This window comes from Lipophrys pholis, assembly GCF_963383615.2.
Source record: "Lipophrys pholis genome assembly, chromosome: 4".
Lineage (NCBI taxonomy): Eukaryota > Metazoa > Chordata > Actinopteri > Blenniiformes > Blenniidae > Lipophrys > Lipophrys pholis.
This window is the reverse complement of record NC_137637.1, coordinates 26,283,106-26,307,649: the sequence shown is the minus strand read 5'-3', so window position 1 is coordinate 26,307,649 and position 24,544 is coordinate 26,283,106. Positions and strand designations below refer to the sequence as shown.

The 24,544-nt window shown below is 41.8% G+C and overlaps 2 protein-coding genes across 2 annotated transcripts; one reads left to right on the top strand and one right to left on the bottom strand.

Moving 5' to 3' along the window:
* Positions 1-505: 505 nt before the first annotated feature.
* On the bottom strand, positions 506-16,147 carry znfx1 (zinc finger, NFX1-type containing 1). Its single transcript, XM_080460998.1, has 18 exons — positions 16,083-16,147; positions 13,995-14,806; positions 13,116-13,353; positions 12,679-13,028; positions 12,362-12,541; positions 12,093-12,199; positions 11,489-11,727; positions 11,167-11,298; positions 10,925-11,073; positions 10,241-10,384; positions 10,016-10,133; positions 8,817-9,046; positions 7,846-7,985; positions 7,294-7,426; positions 6,013-6,180; positions 4,653-4,763; positions 3,976-4,071; positions 506-3,751 (listed from the first exon to the last, which is right to left on the bottom strand). The coding sequence occupies exons 2-18, from the start codon at positions 14,802-14,804 to the stop codon at positions 1,298-1,300; spliced, it is 5,799 nt and encodes a 1,932-aa protein (XP_080317124.1). The 5' UTR covers positions 14,805-14,806; positions 16,083-16,147; the 3' UTR covers positions 506-1,297.
* A 1,928-nt stretch (positions 16,148-18,075) lies between these two features.
* On the top strand, positions 18,076-24,101 carry tbc1d20 (TBC1 domain family, member 20). Its single transcript, XM_080461246.1, has 8 exons — positions 18,076-18,481; positions 19,570-19,755; positions 19,917-19,997; positions 20,783-20,969; positions 21,082-21,183; positions 21,432-21,573; positions 21,897-22,075; positions 22,173-24,101. The coding sequence occupies exons 1-8, from the start codon at positions 18,391-18,393 to the stop codon at positions 22,435-22,437; spliced, it is 1,233 nt and encodes a 410-aa protein (XP_080317372.1). The 5' UTR covers positions 18,076-18,390; the 3' UTR covers positions 22,438-24,101.
* Positions 24,102-24,544: the final 443 nt, after the last annotated feature.

Sequence of the window (24,544 nt, the reverse complement as noted above, 5' to 3'; positions counted from 1 at the left end):
GCGACTTGGTAATTTGTATTGCAGAGGCACACAAGTTGAAACTCCGCCAATAACATATTTTACATCTACCCGACATGATAGATGAGACAGTCCGCCCTGTAGGATATTACCATTTCTCTCCGGTGCGTCCAGCTCTCTCGCTCTACTTGGTGATTGTATCCTATAAATACTGGCATGGTTTTTAAAGTTTGCTCAATTTTAACACTTGTCTTGACAGCACATTCCTGTTGTTCTTTTTTCCACGGGCAGACAGCACCGTTAGCATTGGAGTTGGTTTTGTGACAGGGACACATTCATCATGTAATAAAGTGATGCAAGCTGTTAGAAAAAACGCCAAATTGAAACTCAGCAACTGTGAGTTCCTCTGGCTGCGAGGGGGGATCGTCGTTATTTTAGGGACGTGTTTTTTTTGTGCCTTCAGTGCAAGTGATGACCAGTTACAGACTGGAAACATGAAAGTTAGTATTTCTTCAAATGGAAAGGTTGGATTCTTTTTTTTTATGCTTTTATTGCTCTAGTCTACATACATGCACATCAATCGACTTGGGCTTTTTCCTCTCAGTCTATTAAACACATAAACAGAGCATGCTCTATTATAGTTTCAGAAACGTGCTATTTGAACACTGCTGTCACTAATGACATCACTATACAGTGTGTGTGTGTGTGTGTGTGTAAAAGAAAGAGAACAATGTGGGTCCACAATATTTGTTTTTTTTATTCTAAATGCTCAAACTGCAAACACAACTCAAGTGTAATGACTCTGCATGTAATAGAACAGTGTTTTACTGCCACCTACTGTTTAGAGCAAAGGGCAACACATTCTTAGGTGTTCTGAACCTATGAAATGATTTCAGAAATGGAAATAATGAAATGATCGGTTGAAATCAGGCATCACTACTTGATTTGTATATTATTTTTTTTCCAAAACATAGACATGTATTATACTGAATTAAAAAAAGAAACAGAAAAAAAAAAAAAAAAAAACATTTCTGTGCACTGTGATTTATAAACAAAGCAGAATTCAGAAACTTCACAGAAAACCACTGCGACCAACATCTGCGTCTTATCTCCACCTCTTGAGAGATTATAATGCTGTGAATCTAAACAAGCAGTTAGACCATTTGTTCTTTTCACTTTACAGTTATTGACTTTTCAAACAGTTATCAAGAACAATTTAAGACAGGAAAAGCAAAAACCTCTAGTTCCTGAAAACTTGAACTACAACACTTTTTGAGTTTTAGCTTTAGTAATAGTCTTACTAGCCACAGAGAATGCCAGCAGTAAAACCAGATCTGATTCAAAAGCCAAACTGATCAAAGTTCTGAAGGTTGTTGACTTCAGACCAAGCGCTGTGTTGTGCCCCATCCATTTCCGAGGCAACTGCATTGCCTCTGTCAAGCGTGTGATTTTGCCCCCCGATGGTGGCGTCACAGTCGGGGCATTTTATCCTTTCCATGGCCCCTCCGCACTCTGTGATGACATAGATGTGGCCATTAGGACATTTGTGCCAATGTCCAGGCCGCATTTTCATGGCCGAGACGATCATTTTTCGATCCTCCTCACTGATCCCCAGGCCACTCGATGGGATCTTCTTCGTCAGGTCCTTCAGCGCTTCTTTTACTCCGCGTTCGTCCTGCTCAGAGAACTGCCCAGGCGCTTCCAAAACGTCTCTTATTTTTTGCGCGTCACATTGAATCTCGTCAGTTTGTTTTCTCTTTTCCGCCATGTGGCAGCACGCATTGAGTTCAGCCAGGAAGTGGAGTCTCTGCAGCTCTCTCTGCAAATCGAAGACCTGTTGGTCTGTGAATTTCTGATGCTGATGTTTGATCCAGTACACAAACTCTGATACACTCCGTTTGAACTGGAAGGTGTGCATGGACGACATGCCCTTTTCTGCAACGTCCAATAGCTTTCCCACTCTTACCAGAAAATCTATTTTGTTTTCCAGAAACCATAGATCATTTGTAGCCAGGTTGGGCTTCTCCAGCATTTTGCTGATGTCCTCAAAATCCTGCACGGAAAGATTTTCAAGGATTTCACTAGCTTCAGCCCATCGCTTCAGCAGAGTTTCCCTGTGCATTTGAAGATCGGGTTGGGGACCATTTATTTTTTCCTTGACCATTTCTATGTCAGCCAGGCGTCTGTTGATGCTCGATCCATAACGTAAATTTTTACGGATGGGAGTTCGGCACCTGGGACATTCTTTTAGTTTTATGGCCACCTCCTGTCCCTCTGTGGCCTGGTCATCATCATCCAACTTCATGTATTTATCCATTGCTGTGTATTCTATGATGTGTCCACAGTCTTTAAGCTCAATGAAGTAAGCATCGGGTTCGTCTTCGGTCCCAAAGAAAATCTCGGTGACTTCCTTGTGGTCACAGACGCGGCATTTCTTGGGACATTTGTCTCCACACAGTCCGATGCATGGGTGGCCACAGCCCAGGGTCTTATCGCAGGGCTGGGTGCAAGGTGGCCGGTCACATGGCTCATGGCAAAGCTTGGTGCAGCTTTGGTGCTGGCACTGCCAGGCGCAGGGTTCGACACAGGGAGAACAGGCCTGCCCGCAGTACTTCTTGCACTGACTGTGGACGCAGCAGTTCTCACAAGGCATCCGACATGGAGGGCAGTCGCGTGTGCAAGGCTCCTTGCACTTGTGAGAGCAAATCAGGAGACGCTCGCATTGCTTTAAACAGGGGGAATGGTAGCGTCCCTGATTACACCTCCCACAGGTACCTTTACAGGTATGGCCACATTTTAGCTGGTGCCTGCACGGGGTCCGACACCCTGGCTTCTTTTCCTCGGTTGTGTAGAAGCACGCACCTTGTTGGATGTGTCCACACGGGAGCTGCAAAGAGACCGCCACTGTGCAGTCCACAGTGCATGGTTTCCCACAGAGTGACGCACATGGATGTCCACATGGTAGAGTCTTCTGGCAAGGCTCCTCGCATGAGAATATAGCTGGGTCCAGATGGCAAGGAACCATTTGTGTGTGCTGACATTGTGGTACGATCTTCTCAACCTTCACTGGACAATCTTTTAGACATTCTTGGTGGCACAGAAGTTTGCACGGGTGCCCCATGTCACATAAAATCTTCTGGCACGGCTTCACACACTTAAAGTTCTGGTGCTCTGGATCGTATGGATGACACACACTTGCGCAAACATGGCCACAGTCCAAACGGAACTGGCATGGCTTGGTGCAGCCGCCCTCAGGTGCTTGCTTGAAGTCTTCAGCACTGGAAACGGACGCCTTTTGTTCTGGATGATTCTGGCAGCACAGGGTCAGGGCCTTTCCGATCTGCTTGTTACGGCTCAGAGTGTGGAAGATATTGCCCCACAGTTTGACAGTGCAAAGAATCTCTCTGTTCCCGATACAGTAGAGGCCCTTCTTTGCACGCGACAGGGCGACACAGACACGATTGGGAATGCTCAAAAAGCCAACTTTCCCCTGCAGGTTGCTGCGGACCAGAGACAACAAAACAATATCGTTCTCTTCTCCCTGATACTTGTCTACCACATGAACTTTCACCCCTGTAAACTCGCTGGCGGGCATAAGTTTGCGCAGACGGTGGAGCTGACCAGTATAGGTTGTGAGGATTGTAATTTGGTCTGGTTTATAGTCCTGAAGGAGAAGGTAGCGGCAAAGAGCTACAACAAAGTCTGCCTCGTGTTGATTCTGGTGACTTTTCCCATCTTTGATCTCCTCTTCCAGGTGGTTGTGCTCCACAAAGAATAAATTGGCGTTGAGACCCTGTAAGACAGCATTAAATAAAACTTGATCAACGTTTGTTTTCCTCCTCCACCAATTTGTACAATTCTTTTGAAATTGAAATTCTTAATCTGTTTTACATGACCCCATTTGTACCTAAATCGTACGCAGTACACGAAAGACAAGACTATGCAGATTTCTTTTTTTTTTAACAATACAGACAAGAAGAACAGAAATAAAAGCAAGGAATCTAAAACCATCCATACTTTGATGTTTTCGTAGTTGAACACAGAGGGATGATTTTCGAGCTCCGGGTAGATGTGCGGGGTCAGAAGACGAGCAATTTCGGACCTCATGCGATGCTGAGGAACAAACAAGAGCAAAGACATGGAAATCACATCGAGCTGCTGAGGCTCCTGATCTATGGTGAAGTAGTGCTGAGCACTCCCACCTAATAGAGACAATGTAGTAATTTTGAGTTTGGGCTCTTCTGCACATTTGATGTAAATTTGTGACTGTGCATGCGATTGCCTTGCTGTGAATGGATGAGAATACCTTTAACAATACAAATTCTACTTATTTTGTCTTGAGATGTGTTGATTACTGATAGATTAAAAAAACCTTTATGACCAAAAAAAGCTATTTTTATCATTGTCCACCAAATCAAATTTCCCTAAAGCTGCAAAACTTGTTTAACCTTGATAATGAGGCTCATTGTAGCATCCCCCCCCCCCCCCGTTTTGGTAATTGTTCTTGAATTTTAAAGCCTTTTTACTTATCCAAGAGTGCAAAATAAAAAGATAAAAATGTTTATTTAGGTATAATTCACTGAAAGCTTCAGGGAGTCACTGGAAAAGGGCCAAAGAGCCACATTTGGCTCCAGAGCCGCAGACTGCAGACCCCGGGATTAAGCCAAAAGATTATCAAATGTAGAAACACAAACCTGGTAGTCAAGTCTGACAAAGGGCAGTTCCATTTTCACCAGCCTCTCAAACATGGACATCTCCAAGTTGTAGTTCTTTGCAAGGTCATACACTGTGGCACTGGGGCGCAGCTAAAAGAAAGGAAACAAATACGTTAAAGGGAGGTTTGTAAGTCGGGGGAGCCTGTGCACTAAGTTCAGACTCTGAAGTACATAATGTAAGTGAAGATGACTTCTCTGGTCACAGGAGAAGGAATATTCATTCAGTGGAGACTTTTTACAAAGGTCCAATACATAGAGACTGGACTAAAGTAATAAGATGCAAAAGCTCTTTAACTTTCTTCTGCTGTCCTTTTAGGTTCCTGTTGTTTTGCCCGCATTCGTGTGTGTGTGCAAAACTAATTTAGCTAGAGGACAGAGTGCGATTGTGCATGTACAGTATGTGGGAGGGGTGTGGAGGAGGCAAGACAAATTCTCGTGTAAATGTGAAGCATTGTGTTCTGCTCGATTCAACACTGAACCTGTGATTAATGAATAGCACAACAATGTGCCAATGCTTATTTTACTTGGAAAGTGTGATCCATCCACCTCCATTACATGCATGGATTCAAGTTTGGGTTCCTCAAAGGCTCGGAATGTGTGCTGATGTGATCGAAATAAATATTAGCTAAAGATCCACGCAAAACAACACTGATATTACGATTAAAATAGCATATCTGCTTTGCTTTGAAGGACTTTCTACATAGAGTTTAAACCGATGCAACAATAATGATTTAAAATAGTGCACTTGAGGCTTATAAAATGTAAATGTAAGAGTGTCAAATCACTTTCACGACTGATGTCCATTGGTTTCCCAGGCTTGGTTACAATAAAAAAATAAATTAACTCCTTTTGAAAATGCTATCCTAATGGTTGCTAAGCGTCCAGTGCAACAGCTTCAGGTTTGTTTATACGAGCATAAATTCATGCAAAAACTTTGTTTAACAAGCAAATACTAGTTTGGAGAAGACAGAAGTTTCACAGCAAAGAGACGGGGATCGAACATTGAGAAGTGTGAGGGAACTGTGTGTATTTGTGATCACATGCTGCAGATTGCTAGACAGCCTGCCCGGCCATATGTCCTTGGCAGGCCTTGACAAGTTGTTGTATAATCGTCTACAAACGTCCAGCATATCACTCCTCACTCTTCAGTCTCTTGTAATGGCTGACATGATTTATTTTTTTATTTTTTCCCCTCTGAGACAACAGACATCAACACAAATCCACAAATTAACCGGAAAGATTATCCACCGCAAAGATAGTTGTGAAGAGTTTTGCTGTGCGCAAGCCCACTTGAAAAGAAATGTCAATTGTAGGTGCATTTGTTCCTAAAACCACTGACCTGCTGGTGGTCTCCGATGAGAATGAGGTGTTGGCATTCTTTGCTCAGTGCGGTGATGATGTGTGCCTCCAGAACCTCCGCAGCCTCTTCTACAATCACCACGCGCGGACGCAATTCCTGCAGTTCCTTGCGGAACTTGGCCGCTCCTGTTGTTGTCATGCCGATAACCTGATGAAGAGGTAACAGTTAGTACGTATCAAAACACTGCGTGTTTGGTACATAAGCACATTTGGTTCATGTTCAGGGTTTGTGGCAGTAAATTAAAGTATTGGTTCCCTTTCCTGAAGTTGTCACCTTGTGTTGCTATCTTTAAAATACATATATATCAGAAATATGTTGACCCAAGAGTGAAATTAACTCATGTTTGTTACTTCTAGACTCCAACATTAGCTTCATGTTGAGTCTAGAATAGAAGTAAAAATTCTTCTTCTAACTTATTCAATTATTAACCACCAGACTATACCATAGCTTAAAGGCTTGGTTTCTAGGTTTTCTAAAAGTCAAATGTGGAACCAGCTCCCAGTTTCCGTTAAGGAGGCTGACAGTCTCTACTTCTAAGGTTAGGCTAAAAACATTTTTGATTTCATAAAGCTTACAGTCAGGCAACTCTGGACCTTTTTTTTTTTCTGTGTGTGAAGCTGCTACAGGTTAATGTTGCTGGGCAACTTTTTTTTCCTCATGCTCCACACATTCATATGTCACTATTACTATGAGCCCGGTTCTGCAAAGGTTTCTTCCTTAAAGAGTCCACCGTCACCTATACATGCTCATGAGGGATCGTTGAGTTTTCCTCTGTAAACGTCTAAGTTGAAGCCTTTAAGTTGACTGTGTTGTTAATAAAATGGCCTGTTTCACTTAATAAGTGCTTTCACAATTTAACAACTACATCATCAAACAATACGCCTCAATTTATTTCCTGGAGTCCTGCATTTCCCAGCATTGAGATGAATCTGAACAAGTCAGAACAGTCCTATTGGCTCATCACTCCAAGTTGTCACGCACAAGCACAAAAACCTTCTTCACACTGTATAGTCTTTATGAACTGCATTTTTTTTTTTTTTTAGAATGCCTTTGTTTTATTGGTAACAGCTGAATCAGGAGATTTATCATTTATGTAGCAACAGCCAGCTGATAGCACAGCACAGAGCTAAATGGGCCAATTCTTCATCTCAGGACATTTTCTTTTGCTATTTCTAAAAGAACAACAAGCTAATATCACAAAAAGTTTAGTTTACATCCCCTTAAATCACATTCAAAGTATTCAGTCCAGTTACTGTGTACCTTTGCCTCCTTGAGGACACAGAGACTCTCGTGTCGTTTTATATCTGCCAGTCTGTCCACTGCATTCTGATAGGACACTTCAGACAGTTCAGTGTTTGTGCGAAGCTCCACCCTGTAGCGCCTCACCCACAACCTGCAGACATCAACCACAGAGACATGCAACGTATGGTGCTCCGTGTTACAATGACCATGGCAGGATATACCGACAGAAACCTGGCGCTTTTATTAGTTTAAATGATAATCAGGTCTATTTCAACAGAGTCTTGATCTGACAGTAGTATATGCTTGGAGCCGCATCTTGGCCCTCTATAGTGAGAAAGTCCTCTGGGACAGATTTTACTGGTGATTAGTTGATTTAATGACACACACTGGGAATATACTTCTTCCAAACTGAGGTTTCTTGGGGGATGAGACGAGCGAGGCAGAAGGAAGAGGAGAATTTTAAGGACAAATACACAAAATTTGCTTTAAGAGGCGATGAAAGATAAGACTTAAAAGAGTTGCGTAATGTATAAACGAGAAAAAAAAGAAGTGAAGTAGTTGTAGACCCACCGATAGAGACGCCATCTGTCTTGCTGACTCAGGGTCCAAACATCCAACACGTGGCTCTCTTCTACTTTGGTCATAGCAGTGCCATTTTCCAGCTCTTTCCGAATTACTTTCCTCATCTTTTTCTTCTGTTGCTTTTGGAACTTTAAGAATCAGGACATGAACAACATTAAACTTCAAAACACCAGTTTATTCAGTGGTCGGTTTGCTTTCAATTAGATTTCAGCTTTCATATTGTCAAATCAAAACTGGATGGTATTCTCTGAGTAAAAAGACACATCGAATGCAAGTATTAGGAAGAGATCTAGAAAAGTGTAAACATCAAACACTGTTACCAATTATCACTGTTACAGTTATTTAAACAAACAAAGTAAAGAAGATGTATATTGTTATTAACATTTCATTGAGATATTGCCATAACCAACTATTAATACTTCCAACCCATTTTGTTTTTCCTTGTCGATGTCTCATTTTCACATTAGTCTTGATTATGTAGGGAGTGATCATCACGGGGGAATATAAAAATGGACAAAGACGGGCCAGAAAGGGGTGCATGATTAAAACCCAGTGAAATAGACGAGACAAGACAAGACAAGCTTTCGACACCAATTGTCCCCGTCTGTCTTGTGTAGAGTGCATCGAAAGCTGCTGTGCACCGGCTACTCGGGGTGAGGAGAGTCTAACCCGAATCAACTCAGAACTGCGGGCATCGGCAATCTTTGAAGCCATATTTAAACTGTATTTATAAAACAAAAGTTTTAACTTGTAAAACAAGGTTTGAAACACACCAAAGCCAATGTACTTTAGCTCCTCCGTGGCTTTTAAGTGACAAGACTGGAGGAAGACCAAACCTGCAGACAAGCTAGATGCTGCAAGTCCAGCCTGTAAGGATGTGTCTGAATTGATTACTTATAAAATCAATCAGTTCTCGACGTTAAACCCTCTTGTCATGATGAAGATCCTCTTAATCTTACCTGAAATCCATCCTCATCCTCATGCTGCTTGACCTGTATGTCAGCATTATCCAGGCTCATGGCCAGCATCAGCTGTTCCACTTCTCTGACAGCCGCCTTCATTCTCGCCTTTCTGTCAACTTTTTCACCTCTGGGAGGAACGCCCCAGTCTTCAATAATCCTGTCTGCCTGCATCCAATCCGCCTCCTCCTGGATTTCAATAAAATCCACTTCCACCTCTTCATCTGAAGCTACAGGTAGCACATTGCAGGGGAGGACATGCTATTAGGGTCATTTTATTAGCAACATGTATATATTTATCATGTTTAGAGACAAGGTATAAAGTTTCATGAAAAAAAAAAAAAAAAGTGTGATTAAACATAACAGATCAAGAGTTAAGAAGAGAGATTAAGACCGGTAACAGACAATCTGGAATAAATAACCTTCATTAGGCGAAAAAATAAATAAATAAGTGCATTGTATATAATCAAGATGTTAAATGTATTCTACTTTACACGTAAAAATATTGTTCTGTTCCAGTACAAGAAAGTACAAATAAAATGTGAAATTTTCATAATTTACAAATCATCCCGCAGGCCTGTTTGGACTCCATGGCATACCCTGATATATATATATATATATATATATGATCTGAGGAACAGAGAACAGGGACATCTTTTCAAATACCTTTAAAATTTGATATGAATTAAGTACCGCCATTTCCATGAGTTGGCTCGCCTTACAGTCATTAAACAAAAACGTTGCAATAACTACTATTGAACACCCACGGAGACATACAACAAACTGATTTAGTGCTGAGATGTGTCATCAAGTCATTGAATTCCATTACAAGGACAAAGGAAGAAAAAAAAAAACCAGTTACATTGAAAGTCTAAAACTAATAGTATATGCCATTGACTTGAGAAAAAAAGGATTTCATAAAGCCTGTTCAAAGTGGAGCGTATGAGTTATTTCTTCCAGTGGAAGGAATTTAAGGTGTAAAACAGTGTTGAAGGTGCATCAGCAAACTGAAAGCTTTTAGAAATATATATATATATCGCTTTTTGCTGCAACTATTTGAAGCAAAAAATAATGCAAAAAAAAAAAAAATCTACTAATGATCAATTAACTGTTGTTTAACAGTACATGGAAAGGCCTTTTCTAAAGGAGCTTTTTATGTTGTTGTTGTTGTGAAGTGCCTCAAATAGCAATGGGCTTACCAGGATTTTCATTGTCATCCTCTGTCTCCCTCTGGAGGAAGACGGTGGAATCCAAACCCAGCCACTGCATCATCACGCTGGGCTTCTGCTCGTTCCAGGTCATGAATCCATCCTGTGTCTGCACATCGTTTTAAAACTGATGAGTTGACTCTCTTTTGAATTCTGATCAACTCTATTGGCGCACACACACACACACATCTTAAACGTATTCTTGTTTGAACTCACAGGCTGAAATTGCAGACTGAGCCAGTGCCTCGGTGAAATGAAATTCTTGAGGAAATTCTCACGCAGTACACCTTTCAGAGAACACTGCAGCTTGATAGTGTGCTTCTGGAGCTCCCTCTCCTCTTCGCACACCTCCTTGTAAACCTGGTGAAATACAAACACATACGATTAAGTGACGTAAGTGATTGCAGCTTGCACTGCAGACTTGACTCGTATTTAATAGCTTTTACTTCCAAAGTATTACAAATCTATGACATTTTTTTTAATTTAAAACTTTCTATGAGCTGAAAGGTGTGCAGCTTGAGTGTCAGTTTGAAGTTAATTACATGAGGTGGAAAAACTCTACTAAGATTTTACAAGACATTTATTGCATCTAGATAAATGTACATCATTTGATTTAATGCATATCAAATTATTTTTTATGCCCCTGTAATAAAAGTAATGAAGCAAAACTGGGATGCATAGACAAGAGGTGAAGTAAATGGTCAAGATATGTGACAAAGCATACGACTGGATAGACTTGAGGCGTTAAAAAGATTGGTTTGGTTAGGAATAATTAAAACCTATGACATTTGCCAGATAAGATATCACAAGATGACAGATACACGTGTGAAAAAACTTGAAAGCATAAATATCGGTTCTGAAATATCCTTTGTGGGTTTAGTAGAATCCCATTATACTCACCGCACTATATGCAGTTTGCAGGTGAGGTGGCAGAGTGTGCCTGAAATTACGTGAGCTGGTCAGCTCTCTCAGGGTGAACCTCTTCAGTACCTCACTGTTGCTGCGACCTCCGACTCTTACGATGCCCCTTCCCAGAAACCTGTGAATACCTGAGTCACAGAGTCAAACCAAATGCAAGTTAAAGTGAGAGTTTATGCCGATTTCAATCCATTTTGATACAATCGTGAATTTGTCGTACATACCCTCCAGGAACTGATCCAGTGCGTGGTTAGTGTAACACACGACCAGCATTGGAGCGTGCTGTACTCCATTATTCCAAAGTTTTAGATTGGTCAACAGAGCCTGAGCAATCTTTAGGCCAACGTAGGTTTTCCCTAAAAAAAAAATAAAAATAATGCAAGATTGATTAACACTGATTGATTTTCTTATATTAGTGGGACATTTTACTTGTCCATACATCATGTCGCCCTTCAAATATATTCGCTTATGCTTGCATTCTACACATCACATTCACAAATGAAGTCATCCCGCAAACAATGGCTCCTAAATTTCTCAGTGTCTTACCTGTGCCTGGAGGACCTTGTATTATGGCCAGCTCTTTGGTGAGGGCCAGCTGGAAGGCTTTCATCTGAGACTCATCCAGTCCCAGCGTTTTCATTGCCGGCCAAGCCTCTGGCACCAGGCTGGAAAATGGTCGCATTCCCTTCTTGTTGTGGGGTTGGGTGACAGACGACAGATCATAAACATCATTCCTTCGCAGATAAGCTGGGGGCTCCACTTCCTTGTTGCACTCCACAATGTACCTGCAAAGAATTATTGACTCTCGCTGATGTGTCACAGATAAAGGATGATGTTTTGAGCTCCGCAAACATTATGTTTTAGTTGACAATGTTCAGCTATTCCATGACATTTTTAGGTGATTGACTTGCGTTCGACGCAAGTGGAGAAAAAGACAAGAATACAGTGAAGAATGCAAGTGGTTTTCCCAAAAAATCTTTGGAACAGTCTGCTAAATGGACAGATAACAAATATTTTATGTTTTCGAGAGGGGCCCTGCACACTCAGACCATAACTCGACTTTAGGAGTTAACCCTGCAGTATAACTGACTGTTTCTGTTCTAATGCAGGCTTTAACGCCCCCAGAAAACTCAGAGACATGTACTCTTACCTCTGGAACGGCAGGTCCTCCTCCAACTGCTCCTGTAGGCCCTCCAGAACGTGCCGATAGGCCTCAAAGTAGGCAGTCGTTTCAACCATCAGGAAAACCTCGTGGTCCTGTAAAATGCGAAAGCGGTTGTGAATGGTTTATCTTTCTCACACTGACATTAACACCTCCTGTATGTTAAAACAAAACTGTACACCAGCGTTCGGTGGGTTAGCATTAGGTTTAACCCTTAAGCTTAAGCTTAACGACTGTTACACACTGCACCTCCATACCTCAACTCTGGCCAACTTGACTTTGCTTTCCTCTGTGAACATAATCAGGACCTGTCCTTTTTGCAGGTCTCTGGGGTCTCGATCCGACACCGTGGCGAACAAAAAGCTCTCAAAATTATCGGAAGACAGGCACACCAGTGAGCCATAGATCAGCCTCTTGGAGTTCTCCCAGCACACAAACTGTTGGAAAGACAGAGGAACCACTATCAATACACACAACACGTGCATTTTCCAGGATGTACCTTACGATGATCACAGCAATTGCTTCACTAAATCATTTATGTCAAGACAAAATTAAAACCCATCTAAAGACTAACCTTCAGCGGTTGAATGTCAAACTGGACAATGTGAGCAAGGCCAGTCCTAGTGCATTTGGGTGCGATTAGTTTTGCGTTGAAATACACTCTGATATCATCAAAGTGCTTCTTCCGTAGGTTGTCATTCCTTCCCACATCCATTTGTTGTGCGAGGAGCTGCTGGATCCCCTCACGGAGAGGCCGCACAAAGTCTTCTCTGAGCAGCCGGAAGTGTGTGTCAAGGTAGACGTGGGTGTTTGTGTAGCGCCGACTGGTGCGGTTGCGCCGCAGGAAGGGCCTTTGGGCCTGATGGAACTCTTCAAGTGTTGGGTAGATTGGTATGGTCCTGAAATTCTGCTGGTCTCCTTCATCTGTTTCCAGAGATCAAATCATTCCCACATTTAGAAAACTGTGTGCCAGAAGGAAGGCGCTCTCGTTAACTGCGCAGAGGCTCTTACCTGGGTCGTCGTCGTCATCGTCGGCGGCGGCAGGTAGGCGGGCCTTGTCCGAGCTCAGGGTACCCTCCCTGGATCGCTCCTGTAGTTTCCCTATGATGCCCTGAAGACTCGCCACTTTTTCCTCCATTTCAGGCTGGATGTCCACATCTAATTTCCTCAGGTTGCTGATGGAAGCTTGAAGGAGAGTAAGAAGCATCCCCACTGTATGGACAGAGCTGGCACGGAAGTTGCTCATCACCTAAAGGGCATAATGAAAGAACAGTTACATCCAGATTAGTTCCTGTAGTGTTACGACATACTTTCTTTTAAGCTGTATTATTTATTTATTAACAGGATAACCCCTTGAGATGTAACATTTTGTTTGTGAGGGGGTCCTGCAACAAGCATCTCGAAAGAAATAATAATAATAATACAAAGAAAAGATAAGCAAAATGGCAAAACGACGACGAAAACAACAACATTCAAAACACACAACATGCATACAGGACAGTAGTGTTCAGCAATTGTGCAGCCCCTCATACCAACAATAGGATTTGGTGCAAAGAAGAAATAAATTCCCATGTGGTATTTGTAGCCTAATCGTGGGATGAAAGCAAGAGACAATAACAAAGTCTAAAGTATAAGAGTAGCAAATTTGCAGAGGCAATAGAAATAGATATTGTTACCATTGTCAGTTTGCCCATTATTTTGAAATAAAACCAGCAGCAGTAAAAACAACAAATACAACAAAATGAAACAACAGCAAAGGAGAGTTTAAAAACAGGAGCAATACGTTTGTAAATGTTTGTGACATGCAGTCCTAAACTGATTGAAGGATGTAATAATATAATATACTTTATTAATAATATACGAGTGGTTCTTTTGTTTACTTGGATGTACCTCTGAGAGAATAGCCAGGATGTTGTCTAGATGCTGTGGGTATTGTGCTCTACGGACCGGGTTGGACTCTGACCCCATGCCCGCTAGATACAACGGCAGGTTGGTTCGGAAGAATGTCGAGTCTTTAATGACGCCTGCCAGGTGCTGCAGCGTGCTTCGGTCTGTCCGAGACTGAAAAGCTTTCTTCATCACCCGGCAGAGGAGTTCGGTGAGATCCTGCCTCATGCTTGGTTCGTCCAGGACAGTCTTCAGAGCGGGGTGTGAAGACAGGGTAATGGCTACAACAGACGAGTCTTTGTCGTAGAGTTCTTCGAGAGTTCGAAAGCCCAGACCACGGCCTTGTGGTGCCTTCACGGGACCTCGAGAATTTAATCTATAGGCTCCTGCTCCCCTCACATCTGTTTCAGCTGCATCACGCACTTGACTTCTTCCCATCGGAAATCTCTTTGCATCTTGCCTTCCATGAGCGCCTCTTCCTCTTCCTCTTCCTCTTGTATTTTTTTCCATAGCTCCATCTGCATTTGTTGCGCCTCTTCCCCTGCCATTCGCTTTTACCACCACATCTCCACCCCTGGCTCTACCTGACTGTGCTATACCTCCCCTTCCTGGCTCTGATCTTGCTGTACCTCTCCAGCTCGTTCCTTCTCCTGCATCTGTACTCCCCTTTGCAGATTGACCTTTTCCCCAAGTCTTTCCTTTCCCTCTGGCGCTTTTCTGGGTTTTTTTCTGGTTTCCTTCTGCACCTCCAGATATGCTGCCTCCCTCGTCATGGGGGTCCTCATTTTTTACAGTCATGGGCACGCGATCCATTTCTGGAGAAACAAAACATTCATGTCAGGGCTTTATAAATGAACCACGTGATAGACTTAAGCTTTATCAGATCTTCCTTGTTCTCAAAGTCCACTTTTTTCTTGTTCTTACAAGTCACTTCTGATAAATCTTTAACTAGAAAAAAAACAGATTAAAATCTCAAATGAATTTAAGGATTAACTGAAAATAATAAGCCGAATGTATCTGTGAAAGGATCAGATTGATGCTTGTTTTGTGCACTGGAGAGGACTTACTGATTAGTTTTCCAAAGTGCATTTTTACTACTACAGATGACAAATTACCTTATCAGCTATAACTTCTGAGGGAATTAAAGCAATACTCCCCCAGCTTGTTAATTGTGCATAGATTAAAAAAAAATCTATTTAGTATAGATGAATGTTTGGCAGACTATTAAACATAAACTGAACCACGACACATTTTATTTATAAACAGCACTTTGGTTCAATTGTAGTTGTTTTAAGGTGCTTTACAAATCAAGTTGAATTGAAGTATTCACAGTCTTCTTATGCAAAATGTTGTGGCAAGTTACTTTAACTTGCATTGATTGAACCCCTTTGTAAAGTGCGCCCCCTGCTGGTCGAAGTAGTTTCATTTCCTGAGAAATGACTCAGAACTTTTGACACACCTGCCGATACCCCCCCAAGGTTGTTCTGGTGAATCAGTGTTTGTTATCGGACATAAGTTTTTATAGCTTCAATCATTTGATTTTGAATTTTATAAGAATACAATAACTGTGTTTTACAGTTACATAATAACACGATTTTTTTTTTTTTTTTTTATAGGTATGATTGTTGAGAAAGGTAATAACACTCTTTACTTTTCTAATACAGCTAATAATGTAAAAGACTTAAGGGTAAAAAAACAACAACAAAACAAACAATGAACCTCTGTTCTTATATAAAAGAAAGAAAAAGTCATGTACACGTTGGTAAACAGGGGTGTGGCAGAGATGAACTCAGCATGTAATATAAAGTCACATTTACGACGATTTCATTTCTGGGATGCGTGTTCGTGACATTACCCAGCATTTAATTCAACGTTTATAAAAGAGATATCTCTCTAATTAAACCTAAAAACTAGAAAAGTTTAGATGAAATATTGTTTCCGGTGGTTTATAATGAATAATATTTCTATATACGCATGTATTCACACAAGAAAAAGTCTCAAAATCCCAGGCAGAATATTTCAATGCTGTTATATTCTTTTTTTTTTTTTTTTTTTAGTCCCAATCATTCGAAGGAAAGGAAGATAACTTACCAAAACTTTATTCTTTGCAGCTTTCAGCGCATTGTGTTGTCTGGTCGTCTTCCTCCAGCATCTCTGAGCACTCGGCTGCTGAGCCTCCTCTTTAAATATCCTGTCAGTATCAGTTTCGTTTCATCACAAGAAAAACCGCCATGACTCAGAGAAGTGGAACCTGAAACCTAGCAGCTAACAACCCCGCGAGGCTAAAACAACACGTCGTTGTTTGTTGTTTCAGTTAATTGATTGTAAAATGAGGGAACGCGCAAAAAAACAGTTCTAGTAAAAAGCTGCAAAATGGAGCAAACAGGTGAAGGAGTCACTTAAAATTGTCAATTGTGACAGACAGTAATTCTGTATCGTGCAAAAAAAAAAACGATCAAAATATTTAATTGGTGCATTAAAGCAATGGTTGGGCGGGCCTACGCGTCACATCACCAAGACGGGAGGTTTTCCAAAAAAATGGTAAGCCTGCTCCTCTGATTGGCTCAAAATGTGATTGACACAAGAATCAACGAATCAGGTGTAGCGGTATTCAATCGCTCATTTTCGTTTTCTCTTTTATTGATTTTGTCAGTCTTCCCCCCCCCCCCAAAAAGGGTATTCATTTTTTATTATTCTGACTTTAACGTCAGAATGATGATTTTATTCTGAAGTTAAAGCCTCATTAGTTTTTTTAAATATTATTTTATTGGGTTTTTCTAACAGACCATGTTAAAACACAATATAGAACATATAGTGAATTGTAATAGCAGTAAAAAAGAAAGATCAAAACAGAAACGCAATCAAACAAAGCAGAGCGAGAGAGAGAGAGAGAGAGAGAGAGAGAGAGAGAGAGAAATCCCAAGAAAACCCAAAACAAAATAACAACAACAAAAGCTGTAAAAACAGACAAACAAAAAAAGAAGAAGGGGAAATTGTTGAGACCTGCCTGCAGTCCAAAGCCCAAAGTTAGAATTCTGATTTTAAGTTGCTTTAGATTGTATTGACTGAAGCTCTCTGCAAAGTGTGCCCCTTACTGGTCATACTTTCCAGTTTATCTTCCTGATAAATGACTGAGAACCTTTGACACACCTTTGTGGTGATTTTCCAAGGCTAATAAGAGTCCATTCACACTATGTTGCTTTAGAAAAAAAATAAAGTACTGTACACTTTGGTAATTGACACTTCTGTATATCACAAACAAGGGTGTGACAGAGCTTAACTCAGCAACTTTGATAGAGCTTTTCACATTTGTGTAACATTCACAATGATTTTATTTTGGAGATGTTTTAAGTCAAACTTAAGAATTCTGAGAATATAGTCCGAATTTTAAAAAACAAAACAATTCAAGACACTTTTTTATGTGGCCCTCTTCCGTGAATAGCAAAGTGGGTGAAATACATAAATATGCATGTTCACAACATGTTTGTTCATGTTTGTTACGCATTCATTTGTTTGTTGAAACATGACGCATGATTGTTGCTCACTAAGATTATCTTGTCATTATTCTGTTATTCTTTCCTCTAATGCAAACCCCCACTTCTCCAAGTAGAATTAACTTTAATGTAATGTGAAAGACTGAGGGTTATACCAATATGACATAGCGCTTGGTAAATACCTCTTCACATTGACTTTCTTTTCATTCAAGCCTAGCCCAAAATGTCCATGATTTGTAGCTTTGGTGTTGATGCATATGGCCACATGATCTCCTGATTTAAGAATATAAGAAGATGCAGAATGAAGAGACTGACATAAAACATATTCACAAGAAGTGAAGTGCAGATAGAAAAAAAAACGTCACACATTGAGAGCTCTTCTTCCCGTGTGTGTGTGTGTGTGGGGGGGGGGGGGTTACAGTCACTTCCTTCACAGTGAAAGAAGACAAAATAAGACAAAAGTATGAAAAGTATACATATAGTATTATTATTGTTATTATTATTATTATTATTATATTTATTATTAGTATTATTATTTTTATTGTAGACGCCTCCCACTCTTAGGCTTCCGTCATCTCGCCTACGTCATCACGCAGTCTGAGCAGGGAGGCTAAGCTAACGCAGCTAATGCAGCTGTATCCTTGGTCGCGTATGTTCACGTAAACATGTAGTCGCTCCTGCGGTCTGGCCGCGTCGCTATTGGAGGGTGTTGAGTAGTTGTGTAGCTGCTCCGAATAACGATGGCCTTGCCGCAGAAAGTTGCGGTTTTCCAACTGGGGCAGTGCCGCGTTAGTCTGGTAGCGAGCTGTCCGGCTGTGTTTGTATGAGCCGGCCTTTGCTAATTAGACAGCCAGTTAGCTTCGGCTCTGCAGCTTAGAACAAACAAAGTAGGAGGATGGGCAGAAATGTTATCTAACATGGACACGCCGAGAAGTGCAGAGGAAATGAAGAAATCCAGGAGTGTCGGCGCGTCGTCGCCAGTGAATGGAAAGCAAGGTAATGGTGTCAAGTCTGGTCAGTTGTTTTCAGTCTGTGTTATCATATGATCCGCAGGCTCCAGCAGTAAAGACTGTCACAAGACTGCTTCTATAACATATGGAATCGTGTTTTGAATGTGTTCTTCATATTGTTCACAATCAGTTAAATTCTTCCTAAATACACCTACCAGCCATGCTATTGTGTACATTTGGACAAGCTGATGTCACAGTGCTTCTTTTCAGAGTTTACAGTTTATCACTTCCTGTTGACAGTGTGTGAAAAGTGTCTTTGTTGTAGAAATTCTTCCTCTTGACAATGAATCCGACACTGTTACCTTTTTCTTGTGGTGCCTGATTTGTAGGGAACATGCATCTGTAGGATGAGCAGCAGAGCTGAGTGTGTGGTTTGCACCCCTGGAAGAGTTGCCAAATGTTCTCTTCTAATGCCATATAGCTTTTGTTTTTTTGTCGATTGGCGTTTGTTTGCATGATGAATGAAGTCTGAAGGAACATAACATTCTGGTTGTGTTGGTCACTCTGGTTCACAAACGTTCAGTGGGGACTGCCGGCAAGTCTCTCCGTCCTCTTCACACCCACATTCTCAAAGTATTCTCTGATAAACTGTGTGGGGGCCAGTGTTGTCATCATTGAAGGTAGCGCTCATTCCCAGGGACCGGAAATGCAGGGTTGCCACTGGATGCAGAATTCAATCAATAGCAACATAAGAAACCGTATGGCATTGGCAAATGTTTTAATTGGCATACTCACTCTGCTGCTTATCCCACAAATACAATTTCCCCAGTAATGTGTCACCATTTAATAGTGAACGCAATGAAACTTTCCAGTGGTGTATGATTTATTGCCAATAGACATTGTGAACAAAAACAAATAATCCAAACTTTTCTGTACATACTCTTGTCCAACTTCAATATTAAGCGTATAGTTTAAATAATGTCTGACAGCTTCAAGGCCAAGTGAACACTTGCTCTGTGAAATTGTTGTATATGACTTATGGCTGTGTTTGCTGTACAGTAGCTCGTGAGTGTAATAACTGAACAAAGGTCAGCTACTAAAACATGGCGTGTTTTTTTTTTTTCCTTGTCGTAGACTGGGACAGCAAAAAAAGGAGGAAAATTGCAGACATCACACACGCCCTCAGTGTGAGTCCAGTCGACGTCGCGGCTCTGAGGAGGATGGCTATCAGTGAGGGGGGGCTGCTGACCGATGAAATACGCTGTCAGGTTTGGCCCAGGCTCCTCAACGTCCCCCAAAATGTCTTGGAGCAAGATCCAGGTACTTTGTCCCAGCCAACTTCCAGAGAGCGTGCAGATGAATGAATGGGTGAATGCTGCTGCACTTACTTCTCCTCCTCTGCTACGTCTGACCAATGCTGAGTTTTAGCAGGTGCAAGTTCTCCCACCCAAAGTTGTTGATGATAAATATGTTTGGTGCAGAAACGGTGGAGCGAGAAAATAACAAGGACTACAACCAGGTGTTACTAGATGTTCAGCGCTCACTGCGGCGGTTCCCACCTGGTGAGTAAATCTTACCTTCCAACTGTCATTGTTCTATCAGAATAGCTTCACTGATTCTGAAATTCCACTTTGAATCAGTTAATACATGTAGATGGAATTGATACTTAACAGAAGGTGATCATTCTTATACTAGGATAAAAAAAAAAAAGGCTGTATCATCGAAAATAATGATAGTAAAAACACATGGAATTAAACAGCTGTTGTAACGGTGCAACTTTGAACTTCTCAGTTGCATCTTTGTTACATACAGTTTTACGTAGTCCTCAGTGTCTTCAGCATATTCTATTCTTCGAATCACCCTCACGCTCCAGTTCAGCCTGCGGATCTCATAACACGTCATCATTGTTGCCATCAAACGTTGTGCAATAAAGCAATTTATAGCCCGTAAAGCTTGTTAACACCTAACACCAGTAGCCGCATATTGATCCTGGGATATGGTATGAACTTATAAGGATTATAAGTGACACGCAATATTTTCACCACCTGATCATGTTTCGACTAGAACCAGGTTCCTTCCGTCTCGAAGGAATTCATAGCCAACAGGGTCAAATAATGGTTTAACAGATCAGTGATCAAACAGGTAATGTTTCCACTCGTGTTTGTATTTGAGTGCAGGTAAACTGCTCCTTAAACGGATCAATCCAGTTCGAGTCATCATGAATTAAATCACGTCTGATCTGGTTGGGACTGTTTGCACCTCAGAGATTTTTTTTACGTTCAAGAGAACAGTGACACGAGGCTATCCAAGCCCACTGCTCCGTTTCATGGAAGGTGGCTTTGTGCAGGCATGCCAGACGAGCAGAGAGAGGGTCTTCAGGAGGAGCTAATTGACATCATCCTCAGAGTCCTGATCCGGAACCCTCAGCTGCACTACTACCAAGGATACCATGACATTGTGGTCACCTTTTTATTAGTCCTGGGAGAGCGCCTTGCAACAGCTCTGGTGGAGAAACTCTCGACTCATCACCTCAGGTACCCGACGCAGAGCGCTGCGCACTGAAACTGGAGCAGGATCATTATTCTGCAGTCTTTCTTTTGGAGCAAGTGCATTTCTCAGAATTTCACTTGGTGCTCTTTTTCTCAGGGACTTCATGGATCCCACCATGGACAACACAAAACACATTCTTAACTATCTGATGCCCATCATCGAAAAGGTCAACCCCGAAGTGCACGACTTCATGCAACAGTAAGGACATTCTGACAACAGCAGATCAGATCTTTGCCACTTTCTAAAGAATAAAACAATAAAGGTTTGAAATATGTTTCACTGCTTGAATTAAATGGGAAACATGGAGTGCATAATATGCAGTTATTAGCTGGTTGAGCTTCATTTTTTTTCCTCCCATGAGAATCTAAAGTCAAATCGAAGTTGAGTTTCCAAAGATTTCTTTTGTACGTTCATGTGAGCTGATCCCATTGCCTGCTGCTCCTCAGGGCTGAGGTGGGTACAGTCTTCGCCCTCAGCTGGCTCATCACCTGGTTCGGCCACGTCCTGTCAGACTTCCGTCACGTCGTGCGGTTGTACGACTTCTTCCTGGCGTGCCACCCGTTGATGCCCATCTACTTCGCTGCTGTGGTAAGATCTTGCAATCACTAATCCCGGTTTGTGTTGGGATTGATTTAGAAAGTCACCTTCTAGTAGCCGCCCATATTTGTGACCAAAAGGCTTGAACTTTTAAAGTCTCGAGTCAAGTTGCTCTTTGTGAACGTGGCCTTTTAGTGGAGGTTGTGATAAGTTTGGCACTGTGCCTTTAATAGTTGGGTAAAGCCAAATCAGAGAATGAAGTTGCAATGGTTGACTGATAAATTCATCGGTCCCTGTATCACATCACTGCAAACGACATCATGACTCTGACAAACTTCGTGGCCTTACACTCACGTGCCCTCGTATGTTTTCAGATTGTGCTGTACAGAGAGGAGGAGGTGCTGGAGTGCGAGTGCGACATGGCCATGGTTCACCACCTGCTGTCTCAGATTCCACAGGACCTGCCGTACGAGATGCTCATCAGCCGAGCGGGAGACCTCTTCGTCCAGTTCCCTCCGTCTGAACTGGCTCGAGAGGCTGCGTCCCATGAGAGGTACCGAACCCCGTCGGGTTGTAGATTTGAATTCTTTGCAGTCACGTATCATAAAGGTTAACCTGGATAACCTTTCCATGTTCTGCCTCCTCTACAGCACGGCGGCCTCCACCTTTAAGGACTTCGACCTTGCATCCACTCAACAACGACCGGACTCGGTTCTCCGCCGCAGACGCAGGCAAAAGCAGGCCGCCATGGAGAGCGCCGCAGTGAAGTCGGTCGTTGTCGCGTCGCAGCCTTCGGCAGCGAGGCGCTTTGTCCGGTTGGCAGTCATGGGTCTGACTGTGGCTTTAGGCGCGGCGGCGCTCGCAGTGGTCAACACCGCGCTGGAGTGGGCACCTAAACTCGACCTATTTCCATGAACTGCTTCACTTCGACTCCTAACACTCCCACTCACCTCAATCTGACGGGTCTGTTTCTAAGAACCCGTCAATTAAACCGTACGCCACAGAGTCTGTAACACTGACAAACACATGTGCTCTAAACCCGACCTGTTAACGCTCCTTTTCTTCAAAAAGACCCTGCTCCGCACAGGTCTCCTAAGACCCCATGCAGTGGGCCATTTTATGATTCCTAAAGAGCGTGGACTGCTGAAGTTCTTGTTATAATTAGACTTCTTCTAAGAACTCTGTTCGATCGTGTCATCATTGAAGTTTATTTATATTCTGTACTAGGATAATCTGATGTGCAGTCATGCTGAAAGCTTGGTGGACACAATACCCTTGAAACCGCTGCCAACTTATAAAGAGTGTATGCGTGTGTGTTTGTGAGTGTATTTGTTTGCAAACCATTTGTTTGCTATTTGATACTTGGACTGAGACCAAAATGAGGATTCCTAGAGTCCTCTCTTTATATTTTTGTTGTTGTTATTTTAAGAGATGTAAGTGACTGTATAGCAGCGTGACACACGGGCACTTTTAGGGTCATGATTTTATTTCATTGTGTTTAGGTTGTTCTGTACTTTTAATGTTAGAGCGAGCTTCTTCACACAGCAAACAAGGAGGATGCTCCTCTTTAGGAGGGAATAGAAACCACGCAATTTAATCTGGGCTCATGGCTAGAATCGAGTTAAATTTATTTAATTATGCAGGTAAATTGTAATTGGTGTTGACAGAGTAAATGTACCGTAGCCTACATACAGCATATGTAAATTAAAAGGTGAGGACAAGACAGAGTAAAGCGTTCACTGTTCAGAAGGACAAATTTTAGTTTAACCTTGAAAAATGTTGTACTCGGCGGTTTCCTCAGCGGTTCTACATATAGTCGAGCCACATACGTGTCACTCATTTCAAGGGAACAGAAAATATTCTCGGTGGGATAAATGAAAGTGAAATGCAGATAACCGGGACTGTTCGCGCTGGAAATGTAACCAGAGCACCATAAATATTTGTTTAATAGGTGCTTGGCTCAGTCCCGCTGCTTAAGGTGCTTCTGTTGCAGAACCTGAACCTTCACATCAATGCTGTCTAAGATCTGTAACATGATTTGATTTGAGCACGACGTATATTATTTTTGCTGTACATCTCATTTCCAAGCGATGGATGAACGTAATCCTGCACTTGACTGTAAAGTTTATGACGTTGTTCGCTTGACATAAATCTTCACAATAATTGAGCTCAAACACTTTGTCACACACTGAAGATGAAACTTCTCAAATCAGTCATCAAAGTGATGTTTGGAATTTGCTTCTTTTTTTCTTAAATGTATATTTTTGTATACTAAGAAGTGAACTCGTGGTTCATGGGTCTGCTGATCTCACAATAGTGAACCTGCGGTGACCTGAAGGAGGCTCAGTGGCGTGTGGATGAAAGAGAGCTGGCACATATTCAAGGACGCTCTTCAGAGCATTGATGTTCAACAGTATTGTAATGTACCGCGCATCTACACTCTGGTTCATTTCTTTTTATTGCACTAAATGATTTCTTTGCCTTTTAAGTTTATTTTGTTACAACGAAAACCGTCATACTAATGTAAAGTTGTACAAGAGAACGCTAATAAACTAGAATGAAGATGTTTAAGGTACTTGGCTGTTTTGTTCTCTCGTTTCTTCTGATCCTGAGGGGGGGGGGGGGGAGTCCCACGTCCTACGTCCCTGATTGTTTATACCTCAGGAAGGGGGGGCGCTTAATCTCCCAGCATACTGGACCCAACACATCAAATGTTTTTATCGGATGACGAGCGTTGAGGTTTTTAAATGCAACTGATAGTAAGGTAACCATGATTAAATATCAAGGAAGTCTCAAAATCTAAGGTTTAATCTAAGATTTATAATTATAGAGAATCGACAAAAAAACGTTACGTTAAAGTTGTATAACAACTGAGATTGCTATTACATCTAAACCAGCTGAAACAACTACAACTAAAAGTGGCTGATACACAAAGAGATTTAATGTGATAAGTCTACTGTTGTGAACAAAACTTCACAAGCGCAACATAACCAGTTTTCGGCTATGTCACCTTCAACTTTAT